At 39.5% G+C, this 17801-nt stretch overlaps 1 protein-coding gene across 2 annotated transcripts in view; it reads left to right on the forward strand.

Moving 5' to 3' along the window:
• The window catches only part of PREX1 (phosphatidylinositol-3,4,5-trisphosphate dependent Rac exchange factor 1), a 120253-nt gene that overhangs the window by 74633 nt on the left and 27819 nt on the right, over window positions 1-17801 (forward strand). For both annotated transcript variants that reach the window (XM_041478486.1, XM_041478487.1), the window contains exons 11-17: window positions 1272-1372; window positions 4665-4768; window positions 5463-5512; window positions 9577-9652; window positions 11928-12000; window positions 13274-13416; window positions 16849-16941. In XM_041478486.1, the coding sequence (XP_041334420.1) occupies window positions 1272-1372; window positions 4665-4768; window positions 5463-5512; window positions 9577-9652; window positions 11928-12000; window positions 13274-13416; window positions 16849-16941 (640 nt within the window). The remainder of the gene's footprint in view (window positions 1-1271; window positions 1373-4664; window positions 4769-5462; window positions 5513-9576; window positions 9653-11927; window positions 12001-13273; window positions 13417-16848; window positions 16942-17801) is intronic.

Raw genomic sequence — 17801 nt, forward strand, 5'->3', positions numbered from 1 at the left:
TGGCTTTAGGGACTTCACAAAACTCTACTGGTTTCCATGGGAATCTCCTGGCATAGTTGAATAGATTCTGCTGCTTTTTCTATACTATGACAGCTACAGAGTAGCCCCTCAGCAAACCAAAGTTTTGAGTCCTGAAGTTGTTTTGTTATTCTAAAGGCAAAATGCAAATAATTCCTATAGCTTAGAGCAGTCAGTGCTGATAAATACAAAGAGATTAAAAATACTTCAGTTAAAGCCCACAGGTGGAGACATGGATACTGGCTTTGTTAAGCAGCAACCTTCTGCACATTGGCAATCACCCAAGTGTTTTACTGAACTCACATTTCCCATAAGTTGCTCTACTTTCATATATTCCTTTTGTTCGTCTCCATGACTGTAACACATTTCTAGCATAATTGCTAATTACCCTGGCAAACAGCTCAGTCCTCTGGGGCTCTGACAGAGCTGGATTGCTGTGGCTGCTTTTTTGCACTTCCTTTCCAATGAACATCCTACATATCTATCAGTTTTTTTGCTTTTATTCTGCCTATGTGTGCAGCTCTGCCCCTCAACAGAGAGGTTTTGTTTTGTGCTGCATGAGCAGCTGATGAGACTTAGCATCTTCTGTGTATAAATTAGAAGCATGCTGTATGTAATCTGCCAGGCACCACCTCCAGAAAATGACCTTAAATTAGCATGTCAGTGGGACTCATGCTATCTGTTACTGCTCTGTACTGCTTGAATTCAGTAGGTTGAGTCTTTTGTTCTAATTCCTAATGTGATTGCATTAAAGCCAATCCAATTAGACTGTGGAGCTCGGGACAGAAATCAGACCCAGTGAAGGAAGATAAGCATGTGTAAGTAAGTCAAATCATGAACACTACTTGGATAGGTAACTTGGGAATAAGTAGCTGGAAAGGGAGGATACCCTACTGTTGAACTTGGTTTAGGGTCCTCAGTTAATCTTGCTTGCTAGTATTTTCGCCCATGGATGTCTGGATTGCTCTATAGGATAAGGATTTGCATCATCCTTATGGATACAGCCGTGTGGTCTTTCCTTTTGTGTGCACACTGTCAGTGAGCTTAGGGCAATGATGGGAAGAGGCTAAATCTTCTGCAGAGCATTTCCTCCAGGAATGTAGGAAATTAAGCCACTGGGTAGAGGTGCCATTGCTTACAACAGTTTTCACACCTGCTTCAAGGAGAGTCTTCTGTGGTTGGCTGATGACTCGCAGAGGCAAGTGCCTGCTGCAGCTTGGAGCTAACTGTGTGTGTTCTGCTCCCCTTTGCAGCGAGTTTGTATCCTGGCTCACTGAGATTGGAGAGATAAGCAAACCAGAGGAAGGGGTCAACCTGGGACAGGCACTATTGGAAAATGGAATAATTCATCATGGTGAGTGTGCCGTGTCATAGAAAGATACCAGATTTCAGTAATGCCCTGGAAATAAGGGTGGGAAACTTACTGAAGCTGTTCACATGATGTTCAAATACTTTCTGCTGCCATACCCATCAAATCCTCAAAATGTTTAGTGATTTTTGGGGTTAATGACTGGGCAAATTGATGCCATGAAAAGAGAGCATGTTTGGTATCCAGAAAGTGTTTCTGTCTGCAGTTGCTTGATTTCTCTGCAGCATCTTAGTTGGGGAGTATATCAGGTGTATATTCCTTTATACTATGTGTGTTTGAAAATGTGTTGCAGTCCATAAATACAGCTTTGCACATGAAACATCAGCAATCCAGAGAAGAGTGGAGCAGTGCTCTTTTAGACCGGGGCACAGGTGATGGATCATTGAAATGACTCTGCTCGTTGCAAAAGAAAGAGATGATGGAGGGTTTGTTGTGTTTCCAGCTCATTTGGCAAGAATGTCTTTCTTTAAAATACTGAGGGACTGTATTTCTTCATCTCACCCAGTTGATGACCTTGAAGTGTTGTGATGAGGTGTTCTAGAAGGGTAGGACAGAGCTTAAAAAAGTGCAGCATGACTGAAGTATGCTTGTCTGAAAATTTTCTGTACTACCTGCATTTCTACTAAAAGGTCATTATCCAGATTACATTGTTTAAATTTAATTTAAGAGCAACACAGTCCTACTCTAATTAAACAGCAAATATCCCAATTTCAGCGTTCAGGTGAGTTTAGCTGCAAAATGCACATCAAGGAATACTGTAGATGGGTCTTAAGTCACCACTGGTCTACATTTTCATACAGTCTCTCTGAAATCAGTTTAAATAAGGGAGCCATTTAATTAGGGTAGTCTTGCTTTAACCTCTTGGTTACCTAGCACCACAACCTTGTCTTTCAGGTGACAGTAATACTGTAAAGAAATTGTGTATGTTAGCTTCTTTTAATTAGCACATAGAAACGTGTTATAAGCAGTTCCATAGTCCTTCATGCACATGTGCTTCCATCTCCACATACCAAGATATGCTTTCAGGCACATTCAGCCTTTGAAGAGTTTGGAGCATGAGCTCAAAAGCACTGAACACTTTTGAAAACTTGGTTTTGGAGAACTGAAGCACTCTGGCTCCAGTGTGGAGGGATCCCTCTTTGAATGAGGAGTACTCTTTGCACTCACACCCTTACTGGCCTGCCTTCTGAATGTGCACACATGCACTACTGGTGCAGAAAGCTCTCCTGAGACTTGGTATTTCGTGTGACTATTTACCTTGCCATAAGTTCATACTTCGACACTTTCATCAGTTTTTTTTCTCTTAACTCAAATCTACACTTCAAAAGTTGTGCTGTTAGATCTACTGCTCTCCTTGTTCAAATGCCTTCAGTAAGATGCATCTGGTGTGGTTTTAGTGTGACCTCACAGTTCCTGATGTTCATGTTTTCAACAAAAGTTACTGTTAAACATTGGAAGGTACTTGTAATGAAAAGCATGAAAGTATCCTATAATGTCTCCTAATAAAAGCAATAGCCTATAAGCAGCATAATAAGGCCCTTAACCCCATTATGCATTAGGCAATTATATTTTATGTTTCATTTTCACTTGACACAACGTTGTTGCTCTCTCAGCCTGCTTGAGAAGCAGGGCCATAGAAGATTGCTAAATGCTGAGCACCGTGTATTTTGTCCTGAAATTTCCTCCTTATATTCTTTAGTTCTGGCTCTTTTATCTGGGACTGCTGATGGGAGAGTTCTGGTACCCGTCACAGGGCACAGAATTGATCAGAACCTGATCTGTGTGCCAGACACAGAAGACCCTTTCTGCTAACTCAGTTCTCAATTGGATTTAGAAATACAGAGTCAATTTGATTTAGAAATTCATAAATCCAAAGCCTGCAGACACTTGAAGAAGTCAGTAACTTGCACATCTTAGAGATTCAGCTGTAGACAAAACGGGATACATGTCATCCTGCAAATTCTTTTTGATCCTGTGAAATTAAGGGAAAATATTATCAAAAGCAGGAATCTGAATTATAGACCAGGATGTCCTATGTAGTGAGGGAAGGTCTTAAGAATTTCTGGTGTCTACCCTCTGAGCAATTATCCTACCCATTCTGCAAGGGGCAGACTAAATCTCCGACTGTGTCCCGGTACTTTGGAGTCTGCCTAACCCAGGGGATTGTCTTCAGTCATCTAGAGGAGCTAGTTTTTTCAGGTTAATCAGATGTAGGTTAAGATGCATCTTAAATAGTATAAATCCATATTTTCTCTCAGTTCATCAAATGGTGCATTCAAAGTATTCAGGAGTGCTCCGGCGCTGAGATCTGATCGTGGTTTTGGGATGTTGGCAAAGGCAGGGAAGACTGCAGTGACTCAGCTACTCTACCTTACCTGTTCTCCAGATTTCCACTTTATTGTTGGAACTGTCTTCCATTAAATCAGGGTGGGAACAATGGCATTTCTCTGCTACATACTGTAAAATCTGTATTTACTTACTGTAAAAATAGAGGATACTCTATTACTTTGTTTTAATTTGCTCAGTTTTTGACACTTTTTTTGACACTTAAAATTGCCAGTTATTTACTACTCAGTGAAACAAATTACTTCTACTAGTTACTAAATTACCATCTTCAGGATGAGGGTTTCCCACCTCCGACTTCTGTGGAAATAGTTTGCCTTAGAATAGAGACTGGATAAACCTACATGTAATTGGATGTAGACTTCAACTGTCTTCTAGTCTAATGCATTGGATAAATCTGAATCTGAGTATGTTTTTTAACTATTTTCTGACTTTGGCCAATGCTTCTTTTGAAATAGCTCTTGATCACATTGAAACATCTTTTGTGTCCTCACCTTTGAAGCCCATCAGCAGATAGCATTGCCCGATAAGATTTTAACTGTAGTACTGTGGCATGGCTTTTCTGGGTGAAAAAAAACCCAGTCTAATTTTTAGAAGGAACTCACTGGTAACTGTAAGAACCATGACAAAAGAACACCTCTGGCAGCTGTAGTTCCTGCCACCAGCATGCTTCTGCTTTTGGAGTTGTAGGGTTTTGGGCAACTGCAAAAATGGCTGTAAGTGCTGTGATAAGTATTGTGGGAATTTGCAACACTTTGTTCAAAACTCATTGAGAAAGGTCAGATGTTCCCAATTCCCTTCACTAGGACTGTTTCCAAAGACTTACATAAACTGAATCTGATGTAAAATTTTAAAAAATCCAATTTTTACCAACTGGCCTGTAAAGAACATGGTGGAGACAAAAACAATTTAAATTATCCTGCTGATGTTTTAGTTTCAGATAAGCACCAGTTTAAGAATGAGCAGGTGATGTACAGATTTCGCTATGATGATGGAACATACAAGCCAAGAAGCGAATTGGAAGACATCGTGTCCAAGGTTTGCGTTATCATTCTTAGCTGGAACCTTGTGATTTGCATCAAGAAGTTTGCTCTCCCTCTGAATGTCGTTGACCTGATGTGTGGGAGATTGCCATTGCTGTTGATCTGTGTTGTATTGAGCTGTCCATCCTAATGCCACAGGAGACATTCACATTAGGGAGAGGAAGCGTAGTTTAGCAATGAACACCAATCCAGTTCTGACTGCACCCCAGACTGCTGATTGCAATGCCAGTAGAGTAACAAAAGGTTTTAAAACAGTTGGTGATAACACGTCTCCTGCAAATCTGGGCATTATGGTCCAGAGGGACAGAAGAGATCAGTATTTAACTGTTCCTAATAACTGTTTGTAAAATGAGTTCTGTTGGTCCCATATTTGTCCACATACCTTTTAAGAAATTTGATTTTTTTCTTATGGACATTGGTTAATGGGTTAATTGTGAGGAAGGATTAATGGAGAAAACGTTGGAATGGAGGTGATTAGAAGTAAAAAGAGATTTCTGGCTGTTGGAAGCCAGGAAGGAAGAAAAAATGTTTGACAGAGAGGCTAAAGGACAGGTTTTGAATATCAGTATTAATAAATAAAAAATTCCAGCTGAGGAGAGACATCAGTGTCCAGGTTTTTTAGCATTAGCTAGTAAGTGTTTATTTGAAAAGGAAAAAGCTGCTAACACTCTGCATCTTCCATTCTTCAGGGGGTGAGGCTGTACTGCCGACTGCACTGCCTGTATACTCCAGTGGTCAAGTAAGCTCCCCTTCGTGATCCCTTTGTATTTATTATCTAGCTTTGTTAAAAGCATGATGTTACCATTGAAATATTTTTTTGTTTCTTACTATAAGCAATAATTTTCTGAATTTTCTTGAATCTACTACTGCTCTTGCATCTCCACAGCTTAGATCTGTAGTTGCAGTGCTGCCACTAGGGGATGTTGGAACTGGGGATTCAGGGAGCGTGAGCAGCTGGGTATGGTTACAGTGGCTTTGATTCAGGGCAGATGTGGTGCCCCATGTGGTGGGGATTGTAGTTGCTATATTATTTGGGTTATAGAAAATGTCAACAGATGCTGAAGTGGTGTAAACAGATTCCAGTGTGGTTCTATGATTCTGTCATTCAGAGCACCCTAAACAAACAAAAGCCAGTCTGAAGCAGAATAAAAGCTGAAGCTGTAATTTAAAGAAACCCTGAAAGTTTTGTGTGGAATCCTAAGAATTTGGTCTGTATAAATTACTGCTGAAGAATTGAGACAGCCTGCAAGTGCTAGGTAACTCTTCCCAGAACCCAGAAGATGATGTTCAGATGTTGTTTATCTTACTGTGACATCAGATGAACCTGATGGCCTATAATGGAAACCACCCTGAACTCTGTAGTTGTTCTACAACTGCATGGAAGATTAGGCATTTTCACTTAAGAGAACTTAATTTTTTACAAATAAAAAACTGATGAGAAAAAAAAAAACATCTAGTGGAGATGGCTGGATTCCCAAATTCAACAAAACTGACCTCTTGTCCATGAGTACAACTTGTACAACTGAATTTTCACTGAGAGATGCCACTGTCATGCTAAAAGGAGCTGCAATGATAGTTACAGTTTATAAGTAATAAATTTGCACCATTAGAACTCTTGGGGTTTTTCCCAGAATAACTGTTCTACAATGACACAGATTTCACTTAGCCCAAAAGGTGTGGAGAGAGCAGGAAAGCATGATGCTGCAGACAAAATGACTCTGTAGGTGCACATATGTATTTGCATGTACACATTTCATCCCTGAAGATGGCAATTCATATGCAGAGTAGAAATGATGGGAAGTGAAGTTCAAAAAATGTCCCTGACATCAGGGTACCCACAAACTGAAGTGGATTTACTCTAATGCTTTAGGGAATCAACAAGGACAAAGTAACAGGCCCATCTTGTGGTGTTCTGTCAATGTGCTATTTTTGTAATAGCTTCCCAGCTGGAGAAGCTATTGGGATAGCTTCTCATATCAGGATTGAGCTGTGTTAGTGACATCATGAACACAAACTGTGTATAATCAATGAAAGGTACCAGACACTCCAAAATTTTAGGATCCTTCTGAATGGATTTAATTCTCAGTATATTTAGGCTCTTCCTGTCTTTCTCTTTCTTTTCCTTCTTCCTTTTATAGCCGTGTTAGAAAACCTAATCTCTCAGGCTGTCATTGTTTTGTCTTCTTATCATGAGTTTTTGCCTCTGACAAGCCTCACCTTAGGCTAAGGAAGATAGCTTTTGCCAAGTTTGTTGCCATTGCTCTGTGCTGTGCCTTTGGGTCACTGCTATATCTTGCATCTTAGGACTGCTGATCCCTTCACTCATGCTGCCTTTTCTGGCGCAACCTTCCTTCTAGAAAATTGGTAAAGCTGCTTGGAGTAGCAGGTACATGTTCCACAGGGGTCTGGAGGAATCACGAATTCAAAACTGTTTTATTGACAACCTTGACATACAATCCTACTTAGTTTTATTCCCTGGAAGCCTTGGAGTTTCTAGTAGTCTTTGCCTGTATATTTTTCCTCAAGTAAAATCTTGACACCCTGTCACTTTGAGGGCAAGACGATGTACACCACTGGAAACAAATCATGCTACTTTAGGGATTGAAGTATAAAAAGTAAAACATTTTGAAAATTCTGAATGTATCTCTGATGTATTTCTAGGAAGTTGTGAGGTGAGAGAACTTATTCCCACTTATGTATGTGATGGACAGTATGTCAGTGTATTGCTGGGCTAGACCCTGTGAAGATATTCCATTCCTCTAGTTTCTGCGAGGCAGCAAGGTTCTGCCAAAATTTCAGTGGTTCCCACCTCTGTATTTGACTGTTCACCTGAAATTCATGGTTCTGGATAACGTTCTGTGTTTCATGTTCTGCTCCTGTTCAGGGTAGATTGAAATGGGGAGAAAAGAGAATGAACTAAAATTTATTCTGACCAGCACTGACCTGCAAGCAGGGAAAGACTGGGCCTTGGACCAAGATTGGTGACACCTTATCAAAACTGTCAGCATCTCTAGGAAAGATTTGAGAGTTACTTCTCGTCTGGAACTCCCTACTCATTAGTGCTCAATATTTTTATGTTTTCCTTTATTATGCTGACATTTCAAAAGTACATTTCCCCAAGATGAGAATGTGAGAGGGGAAGTCTGCCCAGAAAACTCCTACTGATTTGTGCTGTGTTTAGAGCATTATTGGGAGACAAGTTGAAAACTGTGTGTAAGCACTATGAGGAAAGCTTTTTTCCTGAGGACACATTACTGGAAATGCTGTCATGTTTTGTTGGTTTTTTTCCAAGCTCTGAAAGTCCCACTTTTCTTTCCATTTCTCACACCTTGCATTCTGCAAACACACAGACATTTCTGCTGCATTTATTTCAGTCAGTCACAACATATTTATATCTGTAGATGATTTGTAAAAGGAACAGGATTGGGTAGGACAGGTTTTAGATGGTGCTTGGATATTAGATTTTTAGGAAAAAGGCAGTATTGGATAGTATGGTGCTAATGAAAGAGGCTGATTTGCCAGAACTGAAGAATAAAGTCTTGTCTTGGCCGGCCTCATGGATCCGTCCGGACTGTAAAACAGCCCCAGTGGCTGTGCTTCCTTCTACAGTCATGCCAGTTGAGCTCAAGCTTCAAACACAAGGACCACCCCAAGGGTGAGAGAGGAATTAATTCTTCATATCTATTCAGGATTTGGCCTCTCTGCTGAGATTCTCAATGAGCGGGAGCCAATTAATGCAAATTAATTGTGGTAATGGCTTTTGTGATGTGGAACTAGGAACTGGATCAAGACCATGAAACCTATTTCACATGGGCCAGTAAAAAGCCTTAAAATTGCTTTTATGATCTTCCAAACTGGATTAAATCCAGTGACCTTGGAGGTGAAAGGTGTTAGAGCCCAGTGTCCTAAGCCACATATGCCTCTTGTATCTGTATCAAAATTCTTTAGAAATATTTCACAAAAGGCTAAAGCCATCAATTATCTCCATGGCTCTGAGAATAGAAATGGAAGAAAACTGCAAAAAGCATCAAGTTACACTACGGTTCCTTTTCCTTCTTGCAGGAACAGTGCTGTTCTCTGCAAGGGCTGGGTGTGAGCTGGTGCCAGTTGTGTTACAACAACTAAACACAACCCTGCCTATTTACAATGACTGAAATGATCTAATTCCATTAAAGGATACTGCATATTATACTAGTGTCTTGCTATTATGTGTTATTTCACTAAAGGAAGTGAAATCTGAACAAGTGTGGAAAATCTCTCTTGACAAAGTAGACTAAAAGCTGCCTAATTCCATGAGCCTCACTAAAAGGAGGCAGAGAGGGAATGTGTAGAGTCCCTGTGTATGAATACATTAATAGGTAAATGCTAGGGAAGAATTTTTGAAGCTTATAGATGGGACTGGTACTGAGCTAAAAGATGTAAGCTGGACATCAATGGATTTTGGATGATTTCCAGCCAGAAAAGTGTGAATTTTAGTGGGACTGCTGGTGGCAGTATTCTAACCTGAGTTACAGCAGCAGCTTAGGACATCTGTGAAAAGAATCTTCTGGCTGCCTCTGGTGGGAATGTGAGCTCCCTGAAGATGGCTCTAAACAACCTCTAGAGAAATTTTAAGTAACACTTCTTTGTGTTGATTTGAAGTATCTTCCTAATTGAAGCTGCTAGAGAAGTTTAAAACTTTCTACAGAGAAAAGATGGCTGCTTAGTAGTAATAGGTCACAACAGTATATATGTAGGTTTAGAGTGTAAAAGAAATGTATACCTTTTTGTCCTGATTTTCCCTGAATTCTCTTTCTTAATTAGAGACCGTGACTACCACCTAAAGACATACAAATCAGTAATCCCTGCAAGTAAACTAGTGGACTGGCTTATTGCACAGGTAAGAAAAGTTTTAAGATACTCTCTTTGCTAAGAAGCACTTCATAATCCTAAAACTTTCCTTTTTCAATTTATCAGTGGAAAATTTAAATGTGGTTTGGTTGCTGCTCTTACCTGTGTGCATCTGCTTTCTTTCCTCCTCCCAGGGAGCTGTGAACAGTCTTGGTCTGAGACCATCTTAACTGCTGGGTTTGCACATCCCAAAGCACCCAGCCACCATGATTAGGTGGCTTTAAACATCACATCATTACCAAAACTAGACAGCAACAATAATAATAGTAACGGTGGCAGTAGTAATAAAAGTAATGTGCTCTGGACATGCTTCTTCACTCTGGTACTGACTGCAAACTGTTTCTGTAATTCTGATGACTCAAATGGAGAGACTGTATGGAATAAACCTAAGTTAGCATGTCAAAACTAATGTATCAAGTTTCACATCTAGTTTCTGTATGAAAATGTTGAGATGCATTTTGTCAAGATTGATCATTGTAAATGGCTCTATTTTCTGAAGATTTTCATTACTGCCCTTATTGTATTTGGACAAATACCTACATAACATTTAGAAGTACTTAGTGAGCTGAAAGAATTAAAGCTATTATTTTCTAATTAGAGAATGCTGTTTTGCTAGGGGAATGTTTTGAGGCCAAGGTAACATCATCACGAGTAGCCAAATCTAGTTTAGACCCTTCCTATGCAAAGATTTTGTTGCCTAGGACAAACATAGACTGCTAAAGGTTTAAGATGGTAATATTAGAAAGCATTTCTCCTCCAGTTTATTTACAGTTGAAAGAACAAATTGGGATTTTTAAATCCCAGTCTCTGTAAAATAAACTACCTATTAACCCATAAAATAACACAATGTAAGCATTGAGCATTGTCTCATGAGAGGATGTTGAAAATGAGAGAAGACTTGTGAAGACTTGAAATTAGTTCATAGTAAAAGTTAAACTTTTGGTTTCTTAAAGCTATTTTCTTGGCTTTCCTTGTGTGATGACATGGTCATGCAATTCTTTCAGAACTGCCTTGATACCTTTTCTACCAAGACAACAGTATTTAGTTCTTAATTTGTAAGTGTTGTATCTTTTCTGCTCTCAGCCTCTTCAACAAAAGCTAGTATGCTGTGGATTGGCCAGAGCTGATCCTGTCTTTAAATAATGCTGCTGCACCATAGTGATGGGCTTTGCCAGCATTTGCTTGGCAAATAACCACTGCTCTCCTTAGCGACATTTGAAGTTGGACTAATGTTCTGCTGGCAAGATCAGAGGGTGCATGAAACACTTTGTTTTTGCTTAAAACAAAGTCAGTACACTACCCTGCAGCTGTTGTGAGAGCTTTTGGGTATCTAGTTCTTCAGATGGAGGGGAGAAAAGGTGTAATACTTGTGGAGGATACAGCTTCTTGTTAAATAGGACTGCAAGTAATACACTGAAATTGCTTCTGTTGCCAGAGCAGCGGGTGCCCTCCCTGATGGAATGAGCTGAGGAGCTGCTCTCACTGAGATAGCAGACACCAGGTTCCCCTGTGTCCATTTGCTCATCTCACATCAAGGGACCAGTGTTAACAATCTTTCTAAGACTAGTAGTGCCTTCTGATTTTTAGCAGCACTATTTAAAACTTACTTGTCTGCCTAAAAAGTGCAACCAAGTTTGTAAAGTCTTCACATGTGGCTGCAAATTAGCACATATATCGAGAAAACTAGGCATTTCTAGCTATTTAACTGCCTTCTAGATATAAAGCTTTAGGCTGCCATTTCAGAGAAGTCTGTAAATTTACAAGTCACCTTTGGTACCTGTTTTGAATGACTACACTCAAGGCTTCAGGTGGTGAGAAACAGAAGCCTTTGTAATCTGCTGTGTAAGCAAACTGCCACTGTAGTTTTAACCTGTCTGACCTTTAGAGTTCACATACTTAACTTTTTCTCCCTTGAGCTGAATATGGATGGGATCTCTCAGCTTCAAAGGAGGAGTTTTATTGTCTGTGACTAATGGGTCCTGAAGTCCAACACTCTGATTTCAAATAAAATGTCTTTACATTGAGATAATATGGTGTCTTTCCCCAGTGCTGGTCCTTGATGCCCTGGTTCCTGTAGGAGGGAGAGATGCTGTCTGGAGGAATGAAAAGTGTTTGGGCAATGGGATACCTGTTTTAATGGCTTACTATTGTTCCCTACACAGATCATCCTGCTAATTTCAGAGCTGCAAGCTATGCGGTGGGGAAGGGGGAATAATTTGTCTTAGAAAATGGTCTGAGGTGTAACGTTAGTCTCCTTTTTCTAGGGAGACTGTCAGACTCGGGAGGAAGCTGTCGCACTGGGTGTGGGACTCTGCAATAACGGCTTCATGCATCACGGTAATGCAGCAATTTTGTTTTCCCCAGCAAATGAAATGAGCTCTTACTTCAGTCAGATTAGCTATTCTAGACTGTGTCATACATGCTGTGTACACAATTTGCAGGCATTCCTGCACGTCCTTCTAGAACACAGTTCTCAAGCTCATACATGGCTAAGCCTGGTGCCTTCCCAAGGGAAGCCACTTGCTGATAATTATGGGAAGCACTGAAGGGATTAGACAAGCTAGAAGGAGCATGTTTTTTCACTGCATCTATTCCAGAGCCATGTGAGCAATGCACAAGCCAAGTGCTGTCCTGAAATATCACCAAAAAATATCAGCTGTTAAGTAAAATTGCCTAGTTCTTGCCTCTTGGATAACAAACACAATCCTCAGTGCTGAGGCATCCAAATCTGAAGTGCCAAATTGCCAAGTTAGAATGATCCATCCTCAAACAGGGGAAGTAAACAAATCACATCTGTATCAGTATGAAATAGAACATACAAGTCCTAAGAGTAAACATAGTTTGTCAAATGAAACATTCAGTTTTAGTCATAGATAACATTTGCTCACTGTATTTTGAATAGTGTTTCTGAGAGCAGATTATTGTAAATAACTAATGGAGAATTTTCATAGTAGTCAGTGTAAGAGTAGTTGGGGTCTTTTTAAAAGAATTTGGTCTGTTCTGAGCCCATGCAAACTTACGGCATTTATTGCATCCTGTGTCAAGGAAGACCTTTGCATAAGTACCTGTTGCATGTAGGACTTGCTCATCACTTGCTGCTTTTATTTGAAGGCCCCACGTCTCATATTTGAAAAACTGGTAAATAACTTTTTCATGCCTTCTAGAATTTTGTAGATGTCATTTCCCTCTCAGTTATTTTTTTTTAAGTTGAGTCTTAGTCTACGTGGACACCTTACATGCTTTTAAACAGCCCCTTTACCCCTCTTTGCTCCTTTTATAGTTTTCTTATATTCATTTGGATGTAGGAAAGGAGCGTGAGGTTTTGAGTAGCATCTTCCTTCCAGGAGGATCTTTTGAATTTTATATAAATTCTGCATGCTAGGGAGGTCACATCATGTCATGAGCTACTATGCACTGAAGAAAATTCTTGTCCTAAATACAGAATTAGCTTAAAAATACAGAGCTGAGGAACTGACTGATACAGATGCATCCGGTCTGTGCTCTGTAAAGATGGGGGAAATATTTAGAATTACCTTTAACTTTCTTCTCTGTTTCTCTCTTTTTTTCTCCATGTAAATGCATGTATGTATTTCATATTTATAATTTCCAGTCCTGGAGAAAAGTGAATTTAAGGATGAATCCTTATATTTCCGCTTTTATGCTGATGAGGAGATGGAGGGTACCAGTTCCAAGAGCAAACAATTACGTAATGACTTCAAACTCGTGGAAAATATCTTGGGAAAGAATCTTCTGGTAAGAAATATGTGAATGTGTAAACCTTAATGTTTCTGCTAAGATGGTATTGTTTTATAATAGAGGAGAATAATGAAAGAGTAAAATTAAAATGGGCAATTGCATGTGTAGCTAGGTTTTTCTTCACTGCATAAATGCTTCTAATTCTTGATCTGCTTTGCAGTATATCTCCAACTTCTGTACCTCTGACTTTTTAGTTAGGCAGACTGCATAACTTACTCTAGGAGCACGGGAAATCCTTACATTTGAGGCCCCTTTCTGGAGCTTGTGACCATCCTGCTGTATTGGGAGTTTTGGATGCACAGTTCACACAGGTGCAAGTGCATGGAAGTTCTCACCTGTTTCCAGTGCACGGCTCAAGCCCTTTTTATTCCCAAGAAGCCCTTGCAAGAGTGTAAGGGAGCTGGGAGCTGGATGTGTTTTAGCAGGTATCCTCTAGGGATTTCTGATCCCAAGGGGACAGGCTGGGAAGTCAGTGACAAGAGGCATTCATCATCCAGGTGTAAGCAGCCACATAAGGGCTTTGAGTGGGCTTGGATGCTAACAGTGAACTCTGAAATGAAAAACACCTTTTAGGGTTTTTTTTTTGACAGTTCAGAAGGAACAGTTTGAGTTCAGTGCTCAATTTCAAAGCTCACAAACCAGAAATAACTTGAGTCATACTGTACGTATTTTACCTCTTTTGCTAATGTTGTAAAACATACCTTTAAAGATAATAGTAGGGGTGGCTTAGATCCTGAAGCTACTCATTGGAAAGAAATTTTGTCTGTTCAAATCTTGTTTTGTTCCTCAAAGCTGTGAACTTGTGAAAAGCTGAGGAGCAACCTGGGAGATGGGGTGGCAGGAAAGTAGCTCTCTTTAAATGCTACTGAGGGCCTCAGAAATTTCCTCCATTTTCTGAAATGTTCAGATCTGACACTGTCTGATAAGTCACTGGTCCTGAGGAGATTATTACCCAAGTCAGGGTGTTCAGGTGTGTCCAGCAGAGAACGGTTTTGCTGGAGAGGTGTAGGGAGGTATGTGAGAGAAGGATGTGCATCCTGGACCCAGGTTCAGGGAATGGAGCTGCTGTGCTGCCTCTTCCGGTCGATGTCCCCAAGACTTTAGGATCAGAGTTTCTGCTGCTGTGTGAGACAGGTGTAATAGACCATTCTTGGCACACTTATTCATCTCAGCAGATCCCATTCCCCTTGCCCCTGCCAAAATGTTCTTTGAATGTGTTCTGAGTACATTTGCCCTCTGATTTTCATTAAACGTGCTTGTTTTTGAAATAGTCTCACTTGTTAATGTGATTGTCTCTCAAGACTAAACAGCCGCTGCCTTACATTCCAAAAACTGATTGGGCTGCAGGGACATAGAAATAGTTCTTGCAGGTGACAATTTAGTTAATAGCTTTGGACTCCCTAGGGATGAATGGGGTTCAGCTGTGGAATGGCAGGGTGTTCCTACTTAATAATAAAGAATGAATCATTGCCTTCTCCAGGTATTGCAAATGGAATATTATCCATAGCCTGCCTTTTCATAAGGGGTGTCTCCAGCACAGAAAGTTCCTAGTGTTGATGCACGTGGGGTTTTTCAAAAGTGTTTTAGTTCTTTCCTTTCAAACAATTCATATTTGCAATTCCAATGAGCAGAGCAAGGTAGGCTATTAAAAATAATAGCGAATAAAAGATTTTCATGCACAGTATGGATGGCTGCACTCCAAGAGATAGGTAAGGATGTGTAGCTGCTGGCAGCTGAAGTTAGGCATGTGAAAGCCTCCAGGTTTTTAAATGTCTGTTTCACAAATGCTTTCAAAATTCAACAGAAGAATCTGAATAGTCCCTTCAAATGTAAAGTGCAAATTGGAGAGGAGGGGTAGTCTAGAAATTTTCCATTGAATCCCAAATATGAAGTGATAAAAGTACATGTTGTGTTGGTCTGAAACTCATTCCACTTGCAACATTAAAAATCTAACCAGCAATTTACCTGATTTTCCAAAGTCCTTTGTTGAACAAATACTACTAGCATTGTTTTTGAAACTTAAAAATAGCCAAAAATGTGAAACTTACCTTCTAGTCTTTTCACTTTCTTGTGCATCCTCTAATGTGAACATCACCTGATAAGGACTTTTCCCCAGATATTTTGCTATACATTATTTCAACTTGACTGTATGGCTCCTGCAGGACAGAATTATTCTGGTTCTTGACTCTTTTTTTTTCCCCAAGGTGATTTACCATAAAAGGACATTTATAATCTGATGGAATTAACTTTAAAGGAAAAAGGACAGTATTTTAGAATAGTACAAAAATCATCTGAAGCAAGGAAACAATTCTAAGTAATTTGTTTTCCCCCATGGCATGCTAGGTTGAGTAGCTTTATTTTTCCTCTTAAATCAGTTCTGTTTTATCAGATGGCTCTTAAATACATAATGTTTACTCAAATGCAAGATATTTATCAGTTAGATTTTCCACTTGTCCATTTACCAGTGGCTAGGCTTGGTTTATTTTTCTGTAATGGGAAATGAGTTGTTAAGCTTTTTACTTACTGTTAATAAACCACTAGAAATGGATGAATGAAATGTGTATTTGTCATGATTGATATGATTTTAAAGAATATGTATAAGGTGGGCCTGTGTGACCTCAGTGCAAACAAGAGGAAGCAGAAATTCAGGAGCAAGAATTATGAAGGCTTCTGTCTATCATGTAATGTACAAACTGAGCACAAGGTATGGAGTTGCTGTTTTTTCCCTTACACAAAGCCTATGTGCCTGTCTCGAGAGGAAGGACTTCTGGATGTCAGGAATTGTCCTCTCATTAGATAGAATTTTAGCCATCAGCCTGCTATTGTGCTGTAGAATTATGTAGTGTGTAGTAAGATCTATAAAAGGTAGGCCTGAGGTCTGCAATTTGTGTGAAACTGGTAGCTGAGAAGCACTCAGATCCTTCATTATCAGGTAGGTGGAATGCATTCTGAAAAATAAACAAATGACTGCACTCAATCTGTAGTACATTCACCAGTGGAAAATACTGAATAATGATGAGTTCCATAATCCAAAAGTGAAAGATCTATTGAAGGATGAAGGGCTAGGAGTTAAAGTCAAATGAAGTTTCTAAAAGACGAGTTGATTAACCATTGGAAAAAACTCTCAAGGGTGGGAATAGATTCTTCACTTCTTAAAGACTGCAGATCATACCCGAGTAACTCTGGAAAATCTGCTTTAGTATATATTAAGGGCTCAATGCAGAAATAACTGAGATTAAATTTTATGGCTCATGTTTTGTAGGCAATCAGACCAAATGATCTGGTAGTCCCTCTCCATCTTAAGACAGAAGTCCAGATCAGTTGTGGCTTGCAATGAAAAGTCTAATTTCTCATCTTCAGTCTTCACCTTTTCTGTGAACTCCGTATTTATGAAGCATAAATATGTGTAAATATTGTGCTCTGTTTAAGATTTTACCAGAAGAGGATGACTATGGATTTGACATAGAAGAAAAGAACAAAGCAATTGTGGTGAAGTCAGTTCGACGAGAGTCTTCTGCCGAGGTAGGACCTCACATTCATATTTTGGTATCTAAGAGTGTTTCAGTACTTAGAAAAGTTACAAACCATCCTTTTAAAAACTGTTTCCTTTAAAGGCAGCTAATAGAAGATAGCTGTCTTCTACAGTTCCTGGTAATAAGCTGTTTCTGTAAATTGATAAGTGTTTCGGCATTACTGGGGGACTTGAATTATTGGTAAGTGATAGGATGAGAGCAGTATCTGTGTGATGATAGCTTATCTCAGGTTCCTTAGCAACTATAATTTAAGGAGGGAGGGAAAGTAACACTCTTTTGGGGTAGCAAAGATGTTTAATGGGGAAACAGGTTTATTTGAATGAAAACTATTTTTAGATATGTGTTTTTTCCTTAAAAAGCATGCAGTAATTTCTCTCTATGGTATTTTTTAAGAGTTCTACAGAATATATTAACTTCGTTTCTTTGAAGCACATAGATAGCCCAGATGTCTTAGGATATGAGTATTGACTTAGCCCTACAGAATTCTTGTGTGGATCACACAGTGTAATCTTCCATTTACCAAAATAAGGCACAGATATACTGCTGAAGATACGAGAGGACTAAATGACTTGTCACGGGTTTCACAGTAAATTGTGGCACACCGGACAGAGCTTCTAATTAAAAGTCCTGGAAAACTATTGCAGAATTTTTGAATGTCAGCATTAAAATTTGTTGGTTACTCCTTTGCACTACAAATAACTCCTGGATGACTTGCTTAATGGAAATAGCTGAAGAAGACAGATTGGTTTTAGCAAGTTGAAAATGTCACACAGGAAGGAATTTTGAACTGAAGTTGAGTGTTAGAATGAAATTATTTCAGTATTCCTGATTCTCTTTTGGTCTATGGTC

This window comes from Pyrgilauda ruficollis, unplaced genomic scaffold (assembly GCF_017590135.1).
Source record: "Pyrgilauda ruficollis isolate IOZ18807 unplaced genomic scaffold, ASM1759013v1 scaffold45, whole genome shotgun sequence".
In the NCBI taxonomy this organism is placed as follows: Eukaryota; Metazoa; Chordata; class Aves; order Passeriformes; family Passeridae; genus Pyrgilauda; species Pyrgilauda ruficollis.